This window comes from Pundamilia nyererei, unplaced genomic scaffold, assembly GCF_000239375.1.
Source record: "Pundamilia nyererei isolate P.nyererei 1_Seehausen unplaced genomic scaffold, PunNye1.0 scaffold00129, whole genome shotgun sequence".
NCBI lineage: Eukaryota > Metazoa > Chordata > Actinopteri > Cichliformes > Cichlidae > Pundamilia > Pundamilia nyererei.
The window spans coordinates 1,757,428-1,774,884 of NW_005187530.1; the positions used below are offsets into that span (position 1 = coordinate 1,757,428).

Genomic DNA, 17,457 nt, shown 5'->3' on the forward strand with positions numbered 1-17,457 from the left:
TGCTCGGGAAATTACATCCTCGGTACAATCAACACCTCTTAAAAATACCATGAGTGGCTACCTGTTCATTCACAAATAAAAGAACTTTTGAAACTGCCTTTTTCTTCTGGCTCCGCTTTGAGCTGCGTCGCGCAGCTGTTTCCAGTGAAAAAGCTCCAAGTCTGAACATATACTTGCTTTTAAGTATGCGTTCACCAGTGCACGATATGGCCATTTGGCACTTGGTTGGTGCAAAGCCTCAAAACCTAATGCTAAGTTTATGCAAGATGCAATTCCCACATTCTGGTAGGACTCTGTCATATAACACAGCATGTCAAATGTCACCGTTTTCATTATTTGCACTATGCAAATCATGCATCATACATGTACAACTTAAGTGTAAAACTGTAAGTGTTACACTGCAAATTGGGTCTGCAGTTCAGTACAACGATAATATCTGACACAGGAACATTCAGCATCACTGTGTAATGCACAGTCTGCGTCGAGGAATATTGGTCAATATTTTTATGTAGTTTAAATGTAAATGTTGCCATTACTGAATTGTAACGCGACTCCTTTCTTCTTATGCAACATTCACTTGGCAAACATACGTGATTATAAATAGTGGATATACCCAGTCGAATGGGTTCTGGCAGTGATTCAGAGAGAAATGGATACTGTATTAGACCAGCCACACGCTCCTGGGATATGCAAACTAATGCAATGTAATGATGGGCCGCAGAGAGAGCGCAGCTGGTTTGGAAATACACCTCCACATTTTAGCGGTCAGTCAAAAATATGCAGATAGGCAGAGCACAGCGCAGAACAAGTCGTTTCAAAGATCATGTCTTCATCTCTCTCTAACTCCAGGGCTGTAAATCATCGCAGGATTCCTCAAGCATTGACAATACTAACATGCCACATTACCGCAACTCCTGACCTTTTGTTGCATGCCCCCCCTCCTTCACACACACACACATACCACATTTTCTGTCCGTCTCTGCCGCAGCTATCAATTAAAGGCATATATGCCAAAGCAATAATATTTAGAAGAGATCCAAAATGTTCTCCAACCCAAACCCAACTGTTTACCACATACTGTCCTAGTTTTCTCCCTCGCAAGAGCGATGAGCTGTCGGATACAGCGCTGGCTCCTGAAAGACAAAGTTTGTTTTCACTGAGGGATTTTGTTATTTTTGGTCCACTTTTATTTAGTTTTTCGGCATTAGGAAAAGTTTAAATAGCTACAAGAGCATCATTAAAGGTTCTTTTTCTTTTAATCTAAAACATTGATTGGAAGTTGGCCTGATCTCATGAACGGATGTGTTCAATAAGAGTTGAAGGGAAGTGGAAAAGGTTTTTTCCAACAAAGTGTAAAATTGTTACACTTGGGGGGTGTTTCCCTTGCTTTCTTCCTTGTTTCCATTACGTCCTGCAGCTGAAGATTATTTTTTATTTATTTATTTATTTTTCTTAAGGAGATTTATTCATGGTAGCAGTGTGAACTCTGCAAAGGTGGTGTAACGTGAACTGTAGGAGCAGAACCGCATTGTTTGATTGCACCTTCAGGAGGAACCGATCAGTGCCAAAACTTAATGCTTCTCTGCTTCTGTGAAGCACTCGTATGTAGGAAGAGCAGCACATTTTGTTTTCATTATAGTAGTCCGACTGGAGTTTAATTCCCACCTATGCTGCACTTTTCTGTGCTTCCTGTATGCACTGCAATCAACCGCTGCAACCAGCGTTGGCTTTGGTTCATTCACTCAACACCACAGCATAAACACCACGACTAAGATTGAAGGGCAGGGATGGACACCGAGGGGAGGGGAGTCAGGGAGAAATACGGGCAGAAGAGGGAAAAAGACAGAGAAATCGAGAGTGATGAATGCCGACTGTAACATTGTGTAACTCTGACAGATTATTCATTGTGCTATTAGTTTTCAGCAGCAGCTTACTCTTGCCAATCTACACAAAAGAGGCATACCAGTAATGGCAGTTGGGTTTAGAGTTTTCACTGAGGTACTGCTGAGGATTACAGACTTCATAGCTGAGCTTTACATAGGTTGTCAACCTTTAACCGCTGTACATTTAAAGTAGGAAGAAACACATAAAGGTCACACAGTCTCTTGGCAATAAGAGTTAAGCTGCGCGATCATGACTAATAATATCACAAAGAGTTTAAGCAGAAAACACAATTAGACTTTGACGCTCCTTGCCTTGTCTCTTGCTAATTTACTCCCACTTGTGTCTGTCTTCTCGCCTCTGTCTCCGCTTCCTTTGCTGTACCTCGTTTTGAACTATTAACTTCCTTCTCGAAGAGAAGATGACAGATAGATGAAGGCAGTTTAAAGTCGCAGCTCTCCTACTACAATCTCCAATCGCATGAACCTTAAATTCACGTTAAATGTCTGAGTCCCATGAGGATAGATACATTGCAAAGCTCTTTAGTGCCACAGCTCGTACAGATAAAAGTCTTGCGGTCGGATAAACCTACATTTTGGCGTCATCCATGAGCTCAGCGATGCCTCCCGGCCAGCTGTCCCGGGATGAAATCAGAGATGTAGACGGAGGGAAAGAAAAAACACTCACACTCGCCACTCTGTCTTCACAGCTTACTGCAGTCGAGGAAGTGGTTGAACGAAACATGATTTTTTTTTCCTGCAAACGCAAAACCCAGTTGTACCTCTTGCTGGTAGTGTGCCCTGTCAGACTAATGACAGAAACCAGGAAGAACATATCACGTGAGAAACTGAAAACAAGTTAACACAACAGAAATTCTTTAAAGATATTCGGTCGTTCTTCAAAAGACAGTTTGGTAACTTTGATTCTGGACACATTTCTGTGGAAAAAAGAAAATAAATATAGAGAAATAGATCAACCTGACATCTGATTGTACCGTCCAAGATAACAGCTTTATTACTAATGCCACATGACAGCATTTTATCCAACACATCGACCGTATTTCTTAAATTTTAGAGGGCCCCGTGGGTGATGCAAGATCTGTTTTAGGGTGGATTTCCCCTGGAACATATCAGCATGCAGCCAAAACAAACTCCTGCGGATGGTTTGCCTCTTGCCTCCGGTCTCTCCGGCCTGCTTCTAGAGAGCAGCCAAGGGACCCTCAGTGCTCAGAGGGAGGAGCAGTGCAGTCCTTTTGCCCTCCCACTGGCTTTAAGACCAGAGACAGACGGAAACACTCAGACTGCAGGCACATGTGGAGCAGAGACACACAGAGAGGGAGAAAGGACAGAGAGCACGAGAGAGTGAGGCGGCTGGCGCAGAGTCGTTCCTGGAATTGAAACGGGCAAATATAGAAACGAAGGGCAAAGAAAGACGCGCAGAGAAGCAATGAGAGACGAGACCAATTTTTGCTTCAACATGCAAGTATAAACTGATTTTTTGATTCTTATTTTGAAGTGATAGCTGCAGGAGACACAGATCTTTGGGATGTGAAGTGCATGTGAATAGATCCAGAAAGAACAAGAAGGACTTGGAACCTGCAGCTGTCCATGACCCGAGTGCTCTGAGGTCAAGTTGTCGTGACCTCTTAACCTGCTTTAGGATCAACTTCAATAAGGGGAGATTACAAGTTGAGGCAAATTAGACTCGCAAGGGAAACATCCAATTCTCCTGGCTTAATTTATTTTGTGAAGAAGAGAAGTTTTGGGGGAAATATCTCTGGTGGACACCTTCAGCCAGCTTCAGCCAACAAGCTTCATCAGCTCAACCTTGCCTTGAGGAAGCCCCCACAAGACTGACCGGTAACTGTCACGCTGTTGCGCCCAAGATGACATTCGCCATGCTGCGCACGGCACCCCCCGCGGGCCGCTTCCTGTACGGCGACATCGCCCTTCTCTCCGAAGACGATGACGAGAACGGCAGCGAGGGCTCGGGCTCCGAGGAGCGTACCAGCAATTCCTCCAACGCCGCCTTTCGCTTGTCCTCGTCTTCCCCATCTGCCTTTCACATCAAGGTGAACAGGAAGAGGAAGCTGTGCGGGGGAGGAGGCGGAGGGATAGAAGTAGGGGGCATGGCCGCGAGACTGGTCCCCCCGGACTCATCTCCACCTAAGGAATATCGCCAGAGGACCGCGGCCAACGCGCGGGAGAGAGATCGCACCAATTCTGTCAACACAGCATTTACAGCGCTGCGCACACTCATCCCCACCGAGCCTGCAGACAGGTAAAGACCTGCATGAGTTACTGTTTTGTGACATCATGCACAAATAAGACAGGGACAGAATGATTTCCACCTGGAGAGCCAAATAAATGATGATTTTATATTTAGGCCTTTAATCTGAAACTCTCCAAACTCGAACAGGGAAGAAAAATTCTAGCATCTAGCATCATTCTCTTGCAGGTTTGAACATATCCTATGAGGCAGATATCTTTACGTTACCCTCCAAATTTCTTTTTTTCCTCTGTCAACACCACAACTGTTTTCATGATTGCAGGAAGTTGTCAAAGATCGAGACGCTGCGTTTGGCCAGCAGCTACATAAGCCATCTGGGTAACGTGCTGCTCCTGGGCGAAGGGCTTCATGACGGACAGCCCTGCCACGCTCCCTCACCGCCGTTTTTCCATGTCAGCTCCTCCCCCAACCGAGGATCCGACCAATCAGCGCAGCCCAAGCACATCTGTACCTTCTGCCTCAGTAACCAGAGGAAAATGGTGAGCGGATAACGAACTCTCAGTCAGTTAAAGAAGAAGAGGGAAATCGGGGAAAACATTAAGTTAAAAGTGCGTTTTGCTTAAAAATCCTCTAAAACTAAATGGCGGGAAAAGTCGCGTTTTTTTTATTCGTCTTTGTTAAATTTTCCAAAATACAAATGATAGAGATTTAGCTGAAGACCAGTGCGGTCGGAGACACTGTGTGGTGGTTTAGGACAGCTGACCTGAGATCAGTGAATGTGCCCATAAACCAGATTGGCCCAGAGGGACTGTAAAAGCAAAACCTTTTTAAAGGACTCAGTGTTATTGTATCATCGGGGGTTAGTTTTAATCAAGCAGGTGGTTTCTGAAAATCTCTGAGCATTACAGTCCACAGCAGTGGTTGTTTTTCTCTCCGAGAGCTGGGTTCAAACAGCACGCAGGCTTTTTCCAGACTAAATGTGTACGAGTGTTGTGTCTAAACCCATCTATGGTGTTGTTTGTGCTCTCTTTTTAAAAAATATGAATTTAGAGTTTACAAGGGTATTTATGCAGTGACTGAGATTTATGACCAGGAGCCCGTGAAATCCGTCCAAAACCATGCGTATAATTTCAAGAATGCATTGACGTCAGCCCGAATACGAGAAGGTTTTAATCATAACATCTCGAGATTGACCTGAGAGATACAAATTGGTAACTGGCAATTACTTTGTTCCAGTGAAAGTCACAGTCACAGGACAAAATGTAGGTGGAGAATCGATAACATTTTAGAGCAAAAAACCCAAAACAACCAATTTTTCTTCTCCACTTTTGTCAATAATCTTGATAAAAATCTACATTTCTCTACAACTATTAAAATGGATAAGCTACACCTTAGGGCGAACCTGCTTCTGCTCATATTTGATTGAGTCATCGCGGGAAATTAACATAATCAAAGCCACTCTCGCAGACGAAAATCATCAGCTTGATGAGAAAATACAGAAAATGAGGGATCAGCTGAGTGAAGTTAAATATATATGACCCCAGTTCTGATTTTGACAAATGCTACAGAAGATGATAAAGAGTTGACTTCCCCCCCCCCAGCCCATAGCTGCCGCCCATTTAGCAGGATTTATGGGTAAGGGGCTGACATCTGGCAGACTCCGCCGTTACCCCAGCAGTGTGTGAAAGCTAATACCCTCCTCAGTGTCTCAACCCAGAGACCCTTTAGCTGGGGGATAACCTGAGACTCAGCAGTCTTAGTGTCCCCCCCCCACCCCTCCAAACTTCTGCGAGTGAAAAACTAGACGTCCTGAGCGTCCAAACCCAGACGTCCTCAGCTCGCAGATAACTCGCCTGAAACCTGTACCCCTTCCCTTCTTTTTTAACCTGTCTGTCCTCGCTGACTCCTTCACTTCCTCCTTTGTCCTCACAAACATCTCATTCTGTTTCATTTCTTCACCTTCAATATGTGCACCCCGGCTCCCCTCAAACACCACCACCACCACCTTTGTGCATATCGATCGACCTGATGGAGGTCAGAGCTGCCAGTAGGAGCTTTGTAATACTATCTGCTGCTGTCAGCTCGCTGCTGTGGTTGCATGACTGACCTGTAAATGCATGCTGGGTAGAAAACTATTTCTCATGTCAAAACACTCGAGCGCAGACACTTCAGCTTACTCTGTGTTACACACTGTCAGTCACGTTATGATGTTTCCCGGTAGCTCAATGAAAAGTCTCATTATTCTCCCCTGTGTGCTGTGTACGTTGCATCAAGCGTACTTGGCTGACTTCCCCAAACGAATCCAGAAGAATCGCAAGCGAGAAGACAGAAGATGAGTTAGCACAAGGGTGTAGAAATGGTTGCTTAGTTTTGGTTTATGCAAACAGTTTTATGAATCACACACAAACAACTATAATGTCTTTGCAGTTCTGCTTAAAGTGAATTTAGTAGCTTATCAGTATCACAATGTGAAGTGTTTTGTTTTTTTTACTCTATATTGCATTTTTTTTTTACTGCATACAACCAGTAAAAATGTTAAATGGTGCACTTTCTTGGTCTAATTTCAGTGGTGGATTAATCTTCACTTGGTTAGTTAGACGGTTAGCAGCAGGATGTTGTGTGGGTACAAGTACAGCATACACTGTGTGGCTATGTTTAAAGTTAAGCTGTATTGGCACACAGGAATAAGCTGAGCTGGGCTTTGGATACAAGAACAGGACTTGTTAGCTGGACCCTTCAACAAAGGCCCGGTGGAGTCATAATAATATCACTCCACCAGGCTCCAGTGCTCCTCCTCGCCATCATATCGGCACACGCAGTGCAAAGAGGCTCATGTATCCACGCTGAATGTTTATTGTGCAATTTCCAAATTAAATCGATGCAATTATCTAAAATATATTTTAGGAGAAAAATGAGGTTCATTTGGCCTCCTCTGATTGGCAGAACCTGAGAGCATTTCGTTTTCTCTGGAAAAGTGGCTACAGTGGGTCTAAGTGGGCTAAAGAGCAGAGTCGGTGCTGGTGATTACAGAGAGGAAACGATTGTGAAGGTAAAATGAGACTTTGTGTCCTGAGTGCTCTCTTTGTATGTTTTTATGGTCATTGAGGTTCATCACAGCTGTCAGGTCTGCTTAGACCAGCTGCTTCAGTTACACTTCTTTCCAGCGTCGGAGAGGGCGAAAGTGAGAAAAGTATACGCTCATTTCCTCTTATTATGTGTGTGAATACTGTATAACTGTTTCAAAACAAACAGTGTTGTTAGTAATGACTACTGCACACGGAGTGCTACGCTTTACATCTTACAGAGTCGGAGGAATAGTGATGGGATTTCATTATGTGTCGGTTCTTTATACACATGTCTTAAGGAGCTTTAAAATGAATTTCACTCATTTACGGTGAGTTTCCTGAAAATGATACAGAACATGATTAAAACCCTCTCAATATCGCTGCGTCGTCAAATGTCAGCCGTTTGATGAATGACGGGTCTTTTTTTTTTTTTTTTGTCAGAGTTGAGGTTAAAAATTTTCACCCACCTTCAAGTCGTCTGAAAAATTCGAGAGGTTTAGTAGAGGCTTGTCCGGAAAAAAAATGTATCTATTTTTAATTTTTTATGCCAACATAAAGAACAAAATCTCTCTCTTGATGCCCTAAAGTGTCAGGTGAAGCATGAAAAGCTACTTTGTGAAATTTACTCTCAGTATCTTTTTTGTTTTGATGCCAAATACCTCCTTGAATGTTCATATATATCACAGCAAAAATCTGATGTGTAAGGGGTGGAGCACACGCAGTTTGGCAAAGACAAAGTGGATAGCAGCTCTTGCATGCTGGTGCCTTTGATACTTGGATTTAAAAAAGGGGGGGACATGCTTGATGGCTACATCTGTAAATGAGATGTACAATACTGAGGACAGACGACTGAGGTGAGCCGAGCACGGCTCAAATCCCCGTGCTGTCTACTTGATTGATGCAGCTATCCTGTGCAAAGGCTCTTTGCTGTCAGTGCAACTGTCAGATGCCTGGACTCAACATGTGACAGGAGAAGCTCACAGTGGCAGCTTTTATAATAATCAGCTCTTTATTGTCTTAAGTCAATATCTGGTAGAGGTCACCTTCAGTGATGGTGAAAGTGCTGAGGTGGTTGTCTGCTGCACTTATTTTACAATCTGAATTTATGCAAAACGTGATTCAAAACAAACATCTTTTAAAATGTGCTAATCTGTCTGTCTCTAGTCCGCAGCGTTCAACTGTGGCCTATTTCTTTTGGCCCGAAACAGAGAGCGGGTTAATTCAATTCAAAGGGCTAAAGTAAATAGAAATAGCAGTTCGTCTGCCAATAAGAGCAATCACACTGCATTCTCCTTTCAAGCTGGATGTGACGTGCCCAAGCGTTTTCCATCATTTGAATTTCGAAGAAGCTCGTCTGATTAATTAAAAGCAACATCTTATGTTCGGAAACAAAATTTAAAAAAAAAAAATGAAAGAAAAATTTGGTGAAAATATAACTGCTCTGGTGCTTATGGTGTGGTTGGTGTAAATAGACCAGCGCTTCTTTTGAAATGGTTAAATTTAGATGCGTTTACAAGCATTTTAAGGCACGGCCCAGAGTTTTACTCGCACTCAACGGAGGTCATTTATTTGGAATTTCTGGAAATCAAAAAGCAAACGTAAGCAGACAATGCATTCTGCCTTTGATATCGCAAACGGTTCTGATTTATATCTCGGCTGCAGCACAACTACGCATGGTGATTTTTGTATGTGCATGGAGAGACGGGGGCACTAAAATCTCACTGTGCAACTGGAAACACACCTCTTCTCTGCTGGTGTGAGGGCGAGGACCACTTGCATTTGTTTTTGCATGAGACGGATGTGAGTGACACATCTAGAGTGAATTTTTTAATGTGTCTTAAGCAGCAACCTTGCAAACACACTCACAGACAGATACACACACACACACACACACTGGCTGGCTCTCTGTGTCTGGAAGTCATTGGCAGCACAGAGCGGAGCAACAAATGAGCTAATTGTTCTGTAAATGATTTATCCTCTGCTGAGGCCATACAGCCAGTGTTTAATTCAGCGGCTGCTATTAGAAACACATTGACGTTGGGCTTTGATGGTGATGTTAAAGGAGCCTGGAAACCACTCACTGTGAAACGCCCTCCCTGCTTACGCTCACGCCCACACCAATCACACATATATATACACACACATGTGGGCACACAGCACACCACCGCACTCAGACACTTTTATCAAAAGCATTTCACCCTACCTCCTAGTCTTTCCAACCAGACAGCCGTTCACCACTTCTAGACAGCGTGCAAAAAAGAGAAAAAAAAGGTCTTAAATATGATTACTTAGTTAAGGAGTTCTGGATCATGACTGCGTTTTCAACACTTTCTAAACTAATGGTGTGCAGGAAGTTGTGGAAACAGAGATGGAGAAGTAGAGCAAGAGAGAAAGAGAAATAGCCAACGACTCAGCGGGATAATCAACTTAGCTATTTATCCTCCAGTTTGGACAGTTGGTTTTTAGGCTGTGCTCAAACTACACTTTGCTTCTTTATAGAGATCAAATGAACCATGGGCCTAAAGAGGGCTTAAATGCATGCATAGGACATGTGCGGGGCCGCGCTAATGACTGCGGTTTTTGCAGTTATTTGGATATTAGTCTGTTTTCACTGGAAAAAAGCATTGCGTCACTTTTGTGCACGGAGTCGACGTCTCGGTAGAACGTCATAGATGAAAACTAAATTGCCCTCATTTGCTGATAATGCTAGCGTTGAGTTGGAGGGAATGTTTTTCGTGCCTCGTGAGCAAGAGCTTCGCTATGCTAATGAGGTGCATCGAAGGCAGCTAACACGCTGATGGCAGCGTCTAAATGTATTCTCAGCCACGCTCGGTGTGTGTGAGTTTGTGTACGAGTGTGTGCCCTCGAGCGTGGACCTGTCTGTATATTTTCAGCACAGATGGAAACGGTTAAATCCTAGTTTAACACCAGCAGAAGAAGCCGGGTCAGATAACTAACAAAATCTATTAGCAAAACTATCATTCTGTAGCCATTCGGTCTTTGGGGAAAGGGCCGCTCACCCAGAAAATGAAAGCAAAAATACAGAAAGTCGAGCCAGGCTTTAGAGAAACACAGCGACAAAGCAGGATTTATGCTGTTTCTTGAAACAATATGTACTGAAGCTAATGACATACTGGTTTTTTTAGGGTCTACATCTTAGCACTGATGATCAAGCGCTGGTTAGTGCATAATGTAGCAAAATTAAGTCATCTGAGACTAGTGAAAATGAAGTCTGGCTTGTTATGGAGTCATTAAAACAGATTTTTAAAATGCTGGGGAAAATAAAGTACATGTGTGGCTGCCTGGTGCAAGCAGCATCTAATTAGGCAATCTAAGATTAATCAAGAGCCATGCTTACTGGCAAAGCTGCAATGAACATGAATTTGCGATGTGTCCAAGTCACGTAGTGGCAGACTGGGGCCTTATTTTGTGTTTTATTTCACTCAATTGAAGTCTCTTATGTTTTATTTATCAATTAATGATCATTTATGGGGGAAATTACAGCTTCTATAAGCCACCAGAGGCCCTGACGCATACACATACTTTCACTCGCTAAACTGAAAGGATATTACCAGTTTTCATTTCATGGTTAAATACCAATCTCCTTATACGATTGCGGGCCAGTGCCCAAGTAGAAATTATTTTTTCCAACCAGTCATTCCTGTCCTCGTGCAGCCAGAAACTAAATTAGATGTTTGTATTTGACAGAACAGCTTAACACAGGAAAAAAAGAGAATGGAAAATCCAGTTATAGGTGAAGGAACGGCAGGATTGGGTTTCGGAAAAACAATACTAAAGACTGAATTTGTGGACTTGATAAGATGCTGTGAAGACAGTGTTTACTGTCTTCACATTAGGGTTAAGACAGGCTGCTTTCTCCTTGTTGGTCCAAAAATATTGTTCAAGTTTGGTAGTATCATCATATCATATCTAAAGTAAACATCAGCAGGTAATCATATTAATGTCAGACAAATCGGCCTCCTGGGAAGACAGCGGTATGTGTGTGTGCGCACAAGCCTGTTTGGAAAGAGAAAAGAGAGAGCAGAGATGTCATCCGAGCATGCCCTATTAGTCTTCAGGAGATTGTTTTGACTACCAGGCCGGCCTTAAAGCCCCCCTCCCCAAATCCCCTCCACCTTCTGTTTTGACTGAACCGGCTTCACTCCAGCTGAACCGCCTACACCAGCTACAGCTGTGCCTCTAAACTGTCACGGAGCACTAACAATGAGACGTGGGCTGATTCCTACCGATTCCGCTGCAATTTGATGTAATTTGGGAAATCATCCAATTTTCACACACAGGTTTCAAGTGAAATTTCTCACGTACCCACTTTAACTCTAAACTGCCTCAAGTACTTTTCCTTCCACTGACAAATGCCTTTAATTTTCCCCGTTGCTTTCCAACAAACACCCAGGAGCATGGCTGCGTTTTTGTCTTCCAACTGATGGTTTTGATGGTTTGTGAAAGGGAACAAGCACAATGAGATCACAGCGTCAATGAAGCCGAGGTTTTTCCAGGCTGTAAGTGACACAAAATAGACATCTGAGCAAGACTACATGTCATGTCAGATGGTTAAACTGACAGATAATTTGAGGCAGATCATTAGTCTTGTGTAATCTTTTACGGTGATCATATCAAGACTCTTCAGTTGTACTAGGAATGGATTTGTGCCTGAAGCAAGGGTTCTTAATGTGGGGGGATCCCCCAGCGCTCCACGAATCACAGCCAAGAGATTTACTATAAATTATAAAACTGCGCTCTTCAGCAAAAAAGAGCAAATCTACAGATGGGATCCACGGACACCAACAAAATAAGGATTTTCTGTCCTTTTCTCCCACTCGTTTTGTCTTTGGGTCATAAGAAACTCTTAATATGATATAAGTGCCTCTTATTTATTTATGGTACAAACAATCCAGAAGGCAACTGAGAGTATAAATGGTGGTAAACATATGCTTATTTGCATTAGGATTAATGCTGAAAGACCTCTATGGTCTTTACAAATGAGGAAACCCTACATGTGCTGATTGATGTTCTTATATTTCCTTATGCTAGTAATATCTCATCTACTATCTACTTAGTTTTGAAAACAGGACAACAGAAGAACAAATAAGACACATTTGGTCACATGAAGTAGCTGCTTTTAAGCGTGGCTACTACATACTAAATTATACCGCTGGTGTTGCTCATACTTGCACTCGCAGCCAGTAACACAGTGGTAATGATTCATGTCTAGCAACGGTAATGGTTCAATTGCAGTGTAATCTAATGATCCTCTGCTGATCCAGCTGGAGGAAGGATTGACAACAACAGTTTCTGCGTCTCCTCACACTCACTCACCTCCGTCAGTGGGAGTACCAATTCCTGTCCAAGTCTTATGATCTCATTCTTTGATTACCGCCTGATACCCTTCCAACCACCAACCCACCTATGTTGATCTCAGGCAAACGGATTTTTCCAAACACCTACACCTTGTGCGCCGTCTGAGAGGAAATGTGTAACAGGTGTTCGGCGTGATGAGAGGAAAGGAAAGTGGGAGGCAGAGAGGGTTAGTTGAGATGATATGAGAGGGGGTAGAGAAAAGTCAGGAGAGGACATGAGTGCTTATATTAGCATATGGGATAATGGTAGCCTTATTCTTCAGCTGAAGAATTAAATAACAAAGATCCGTTGTCAGCTATGAGTTAATCCTTAAAACATCAGTCTTTTTTTCTCCTTTTTTAAATTTTTTTTTTACAAAAGCATGGATGATATGTGTTGCATATCACTCAGTGGTGTGTTCAATAAAATCCCTTGACTGTTGCCTGAAAAGCCAGTGGTAGATGGCCCAAGTGAGCTGAGAAGAGGTTAGGTGAAGAGGGAAAAAGTGATGTTATTTTCCTGGCCAGATAGCGAAGGTCTCCCAACCAGCCAGGAAATCAGGGCCTCCTGCTCTGATACCACAGATAAATGAGAAGCATATCATCATGCTCTGCTGTCATGAACCAGCTCATGATGTCAATCTGCAGGCTGTAATAGTATTAAAGAAAAGCTCATTTCTCTCTGCCACCACAATTAATGTTGTGTGCTACATTACAGAATGTGTTTATGTGAGTTTGCTGCACGCAGTCAAGGCTAATTTACTCTCCCATCAACTAAAAGCAGAGTACATCTAAAACCACATGAACTTGCTGTGCCAGTGATTCCAGTACGAAACCATATATTGTTGAGTGCATTTTTTATGGTTTACATTAAAAAAAAAATCATCTTTTTTACCTGTTATGATTTTTTTTTTTTTTTACTGTAAAATTGCTGGGCTTCTTTAGAGCCTCTGTGATGAAATATGGTTTGAATAAATTCATTAAACGTAAAGAATACTTGTGTTAGTGAAACCAGAGAAAGCTTCGATCAAAACTGGCAAATTTTCATGAAATGATGATTAAGAAGTTTGTTTCTTTGATCTTACCTCAAATTGTTTTTTATATTTGTGAGACTGGACAGATAAAGTCGACTTACAGGAGGGAAGACTTTCTGAAGCCACCCTCCTGAGAAATCTATGAAATATATCAAGTAAAAACACCAACAACATCCATAAAGAATCAATCTTCGATGGCAGTTAGCCTTTTTTCCACCTACCGTTTAAGTTTTCTCCAGCTCTAACTCATGAGAGCAAAACCCAAACTGTTGTTTCAGTTTGATTTCAGTGAACCCGTCAATAATGTGAGATGTTGTTTCTGTCTCTTGCAGAATAAAGACAGAGACAGGAAGACCGCCATAAGGAGCTAACAACGACGACACGAGCCACGTGGATAAAATGCTCATCACTTGCTTACAGCGATTTTTAAAATTACTGCAACTTGAAGACTAACCAGACTCAAAGACTTTTGAAGGACTCCTTGTAGCACTTCCAGGATTTTCCAGGAACATTTTAACTAAAGTTTGCATTTTGTTAAAGGACCTTTTTAAAAAAAAAAAAAAAAAATTTTAGAGTTTGAGAACTTTCAAATGGCTTTCACATGCATACCAACACCACCAAGAACCTCTTAATACCACTTATAAAAGACTCTTGACTGTATCAGTGACTCTGAGAACTTATGGCACATGATCTGAAAACACACTCATAAACTTGTATTCCCGAAAAGCTGTGTGTTATTAATGTGTAAACTGAAGTATAAATGTATATTTATGTGACATAACATTATATAATGAAACTATGTTATTTAACGGCTATATGACTTTTTTTTGACAAACAATGTGCATCGTTTTGAGGTACAATCGTTGGCTATATGACATCACAAAAATATGCTGGAACATTGTTGGCATTGGTTATTTCTAATAATCATTTTTGAGAGTTGAACTTAACTCAAGATGAGCAATAAATTGTTTGTATATCTGGGATTAAATTTCATTCATATGCTGCTGGTATGTTAAACAGATTGTACTCTAAAATGTTCTCCTAATTCTTGCCAGTCCCAACCAATAAACGTTGTAGAAGTTTCCACCGTGACTTTCCGGTGAGCTGCAGATATATTTTAATAGCAAATCAATGCTGTATTATCCTTTTGTGGCTGGTGGAGAGAATTAAGTGGAACTTCCTCTCTGTCTGATCCCATAGCTCACATAAACCTAATTACCCTTATTCACCTGCGACGCTCTCTTTCTCTCTCACATGCTTGTTCCTTCTCTCCTCGAGAACTCGGTTCTAGTTGGTGCTGCTGTTGCTCAGACTGACTAAAGTTGCAGATGAGGTTGGCAACAGAGGCTTAAGGAGGAAAGAAAAAGGCAAGGCAAAGGGAGAGGGGAGGAAAATGAGCAAAATTGAATCTGCAGGTTGGCTACTTGGACATCTGCCTTTGTCCCTTTGCTGTCCTCTTCTTTACCTTTCCACATGCTTGTTCTCTCTTCTCCTCTGCTCTTCCTCTCTTTTCCCTGGAGTGCCACTGCCCAGAGTCTGGTTGTTGATGGCTTTCCAGTGTGCTTAGCCCCACACCAGCTACATTCTTCTGAACTTGTCCTTTTATTGATGCATCCATACATCATCTACTTGTTTTCTTATTTTTTCTGCTGCCTTTTCCAGTGTTTCTGACTCTGTGTCCTCCATCACCTTCATGCAGCATCTCCTCCAGTCTGGCAACTGCTGTGATGGAAAATGTAGATTCTGCCCTTCATTTTTGAGCATATTCTCTTTTTTAAAATAATAATTTATCTTTTTCTTTCTCGTGTGACTACTACACATTTTTCCTACATTATCTTCAAGGTCAGAGGATAGAAGTTATGGCTACCTGAAAATGTTGCATCATCTGGGTGATATATTATCCAGCATGAAGAGTATTAAAATCTTATAATGCCACTGGTGTCCCAAAGTCATATAACAGTAGAATTTCTTAAGCTATTTTCCACCATTAAAAGAAATGTAAATTGAGCCTGTTCTTTTAATGGAGGCTAACCGCTGTGCTGCACTAGTTCGGTGTTCCCAAATTATTTTTTAACAACGCTAACAAGCTGTTTCTGCGACTGAGGTGCCAATTATCGAGCTTTTTCCTACAATGTGACAAGTGCCCGATGAAGGAAAACAACTAACAAAAAATTCAAATGCCACTTTCCACTGCCAAAAAACAGCTTTTAGTGGAAATGGTGCTGAAAAACAAAGCTGATTTATTTTGTGTGTGTGCATGTGTCAGATCTTACAAACACCCCCAAATTATATCACTACTGGGGACTCACAGCCAGTTCTAGAGTTAATATGTCCCCAGATGGATGTCTTTTAGAGGACACACGCTTTAAAGAAACAACTCACAAAGGTGATGAAGGAGAGAAACGTGTCGTCTGAAAGTTCATTAAAATCTAAATTAAAGATAGCTTCAAAGCCTATAATCGCTTATACCAAAGAATACAGTTGTTTGATATGCCCTACGAGTTTTTTTCTTCTAAAACGTAACGCGGGATGACAAAAGACTAAATCTCAGGACACGGATTCAAAATAAGTGGTCCCTGCTGCTTATAGGTTTCTGAGAAAAAGATCTGAAAAGCACCGCATGTCTTAAAGATCTTAGTCCTATCATGAGCCGATGAAATGTAGATAATCTTACTGCTGGGATATTTTTTTTTTTTTGTCTTTTTAAAAGGAAGCAATAGCTTTGAAAAAGCTCTGTGTGTCTAGCGTGTCCTAATGACTTCTGGTCCAGTTAGTCTGACAGTCTGATCTCTCTAGCAGGCCGTCTGTCTGGATACTAAAGGGGGGGACTGGTTCCTCCCACACAGACCAGATCAGGTTCCCCCTACGCCTACGCACGCACAACTTAGCATACACACAGATGACCGTTCACACGTTTGTGCGCAGATGAACTTACATATGCACAAACAGATGGATGTACTGTGTGAGCGGACGTGCACATTTGCACACACGGGAAGATCTGTGATATAGCTTAGCTTTCTAATGATCTCTGTATTTTATATTGATGAAACAGATCAGCTGAGAGGGCAAACTGCTTTTTATTTAAGTGGGCGGTTTTGGACCAATGTGAACCGGAGGTTGGAAGACCGACTGACTCTTATTATTATCACTATAATGATCTGACAGAGATGACCCCACGGAAATCTGGCATATGAACGCTGATAGCTGAAGTTATAAAAACAAAATAGAGTTTGTGCTGGAATTTGCACGCTTTTACGGCACCACCGGCTTTGGTATGGACCATTTGTCTTAAAGTAGATGATTCAGATAAAACATAACTACACTTCACTTCATTCAATGTTTGGACATTGACTCTTTATTTTAAAAAATGCTTCCGTCCAATGCCGCAGTTTGTTTGAAATCAAACAATCAATATGTGATTGATGATTGTAGACTTTCACAAAAATATTGCATTAACTGTTTAGGATTTAAACAGTTCATTGGATGACTGACTGACAAGCGGTTTCATGGCCTGTTCCCTTGTTATTTCATGACAAATTAAGAAGATAAATGATCTGGAGTTGACTCCCACTGTTAAATTTGCATTTGGTTGCTGTTCGCTTGAACACTCAATATGAGGCTCAGAGAGATGTTGACACAAGTGAAGGAGACCATCATGAGGCCGAAAAACCAAAATAAACCTATAAGAAAGATAACAAAAACTTTGAGAGTGGCTAAATCAACATTTTGGTACTTTTTTAGAAGAAGGAATGCACTGACCAGCTCATCAACACCAAAAGGCTGGAAGGACCACAGAAGACAGCCAAAGTGGAAGATGACGGGGAAAAAAATTCATTTCAGTGATTTAGAAAAACAACTAACCAACGTCAAGAACACTCTTGAGGAGGTGTA

The 17,457-nt window shown here is 41.9% G+C and overlaps 1 protein-coding gene across 1 annotated transcript; it reads left to right on the plus strand.

The window, feature by feature from the left end:
- The first annotated feature begins 3,347 nt into the window (after positions 1-3,347).
- On the plus strand, positions 3,348-14,100 carry scxa (scleraxis bHLH transcription factor a). Its single transcript, XM_005743272.1, has 3 exons — positions 3,348-4,161; positions 4,433-4,649; positions 13,899-14,100. Exons 1-3 carry the CDS (start codon positions 3,767-3,769, stop codon positions 13,935-13,937), a joined length of 651 nt encoding a protein of 216 aa, XP_005743329.1. The 5' UTR covers positions 3,348-3,766; the 3' UTR covers positions 13,938-14,100.
- The last annotated feature ends 3,357 nt before the right edge of the window (positions 14,101-17,457 follow it).

Coding starts and splice junctions, on each gene's coding strand:
- scxa (XM_005743272.1), top strand. CDS start 3,767: ATGACATTCGCCATGCTGCGCACGGCACCCCCCGCGGGCCGCTTCCTG. Junction 4,162..4,432: donor CCCACCGAGCCTGCAGACAG/GTAAAGACCTGC, acceptor TCATGATTGCAG/GAAGTTGTCAAAGATCGAGA. Junction 4,650..13,898: donor TCAGTAACCAGAGGAAAATG/GTGAGCGGATAA, acceptor TGTCTCTTGCAG/AATAAAGACAGAGACAGGAA.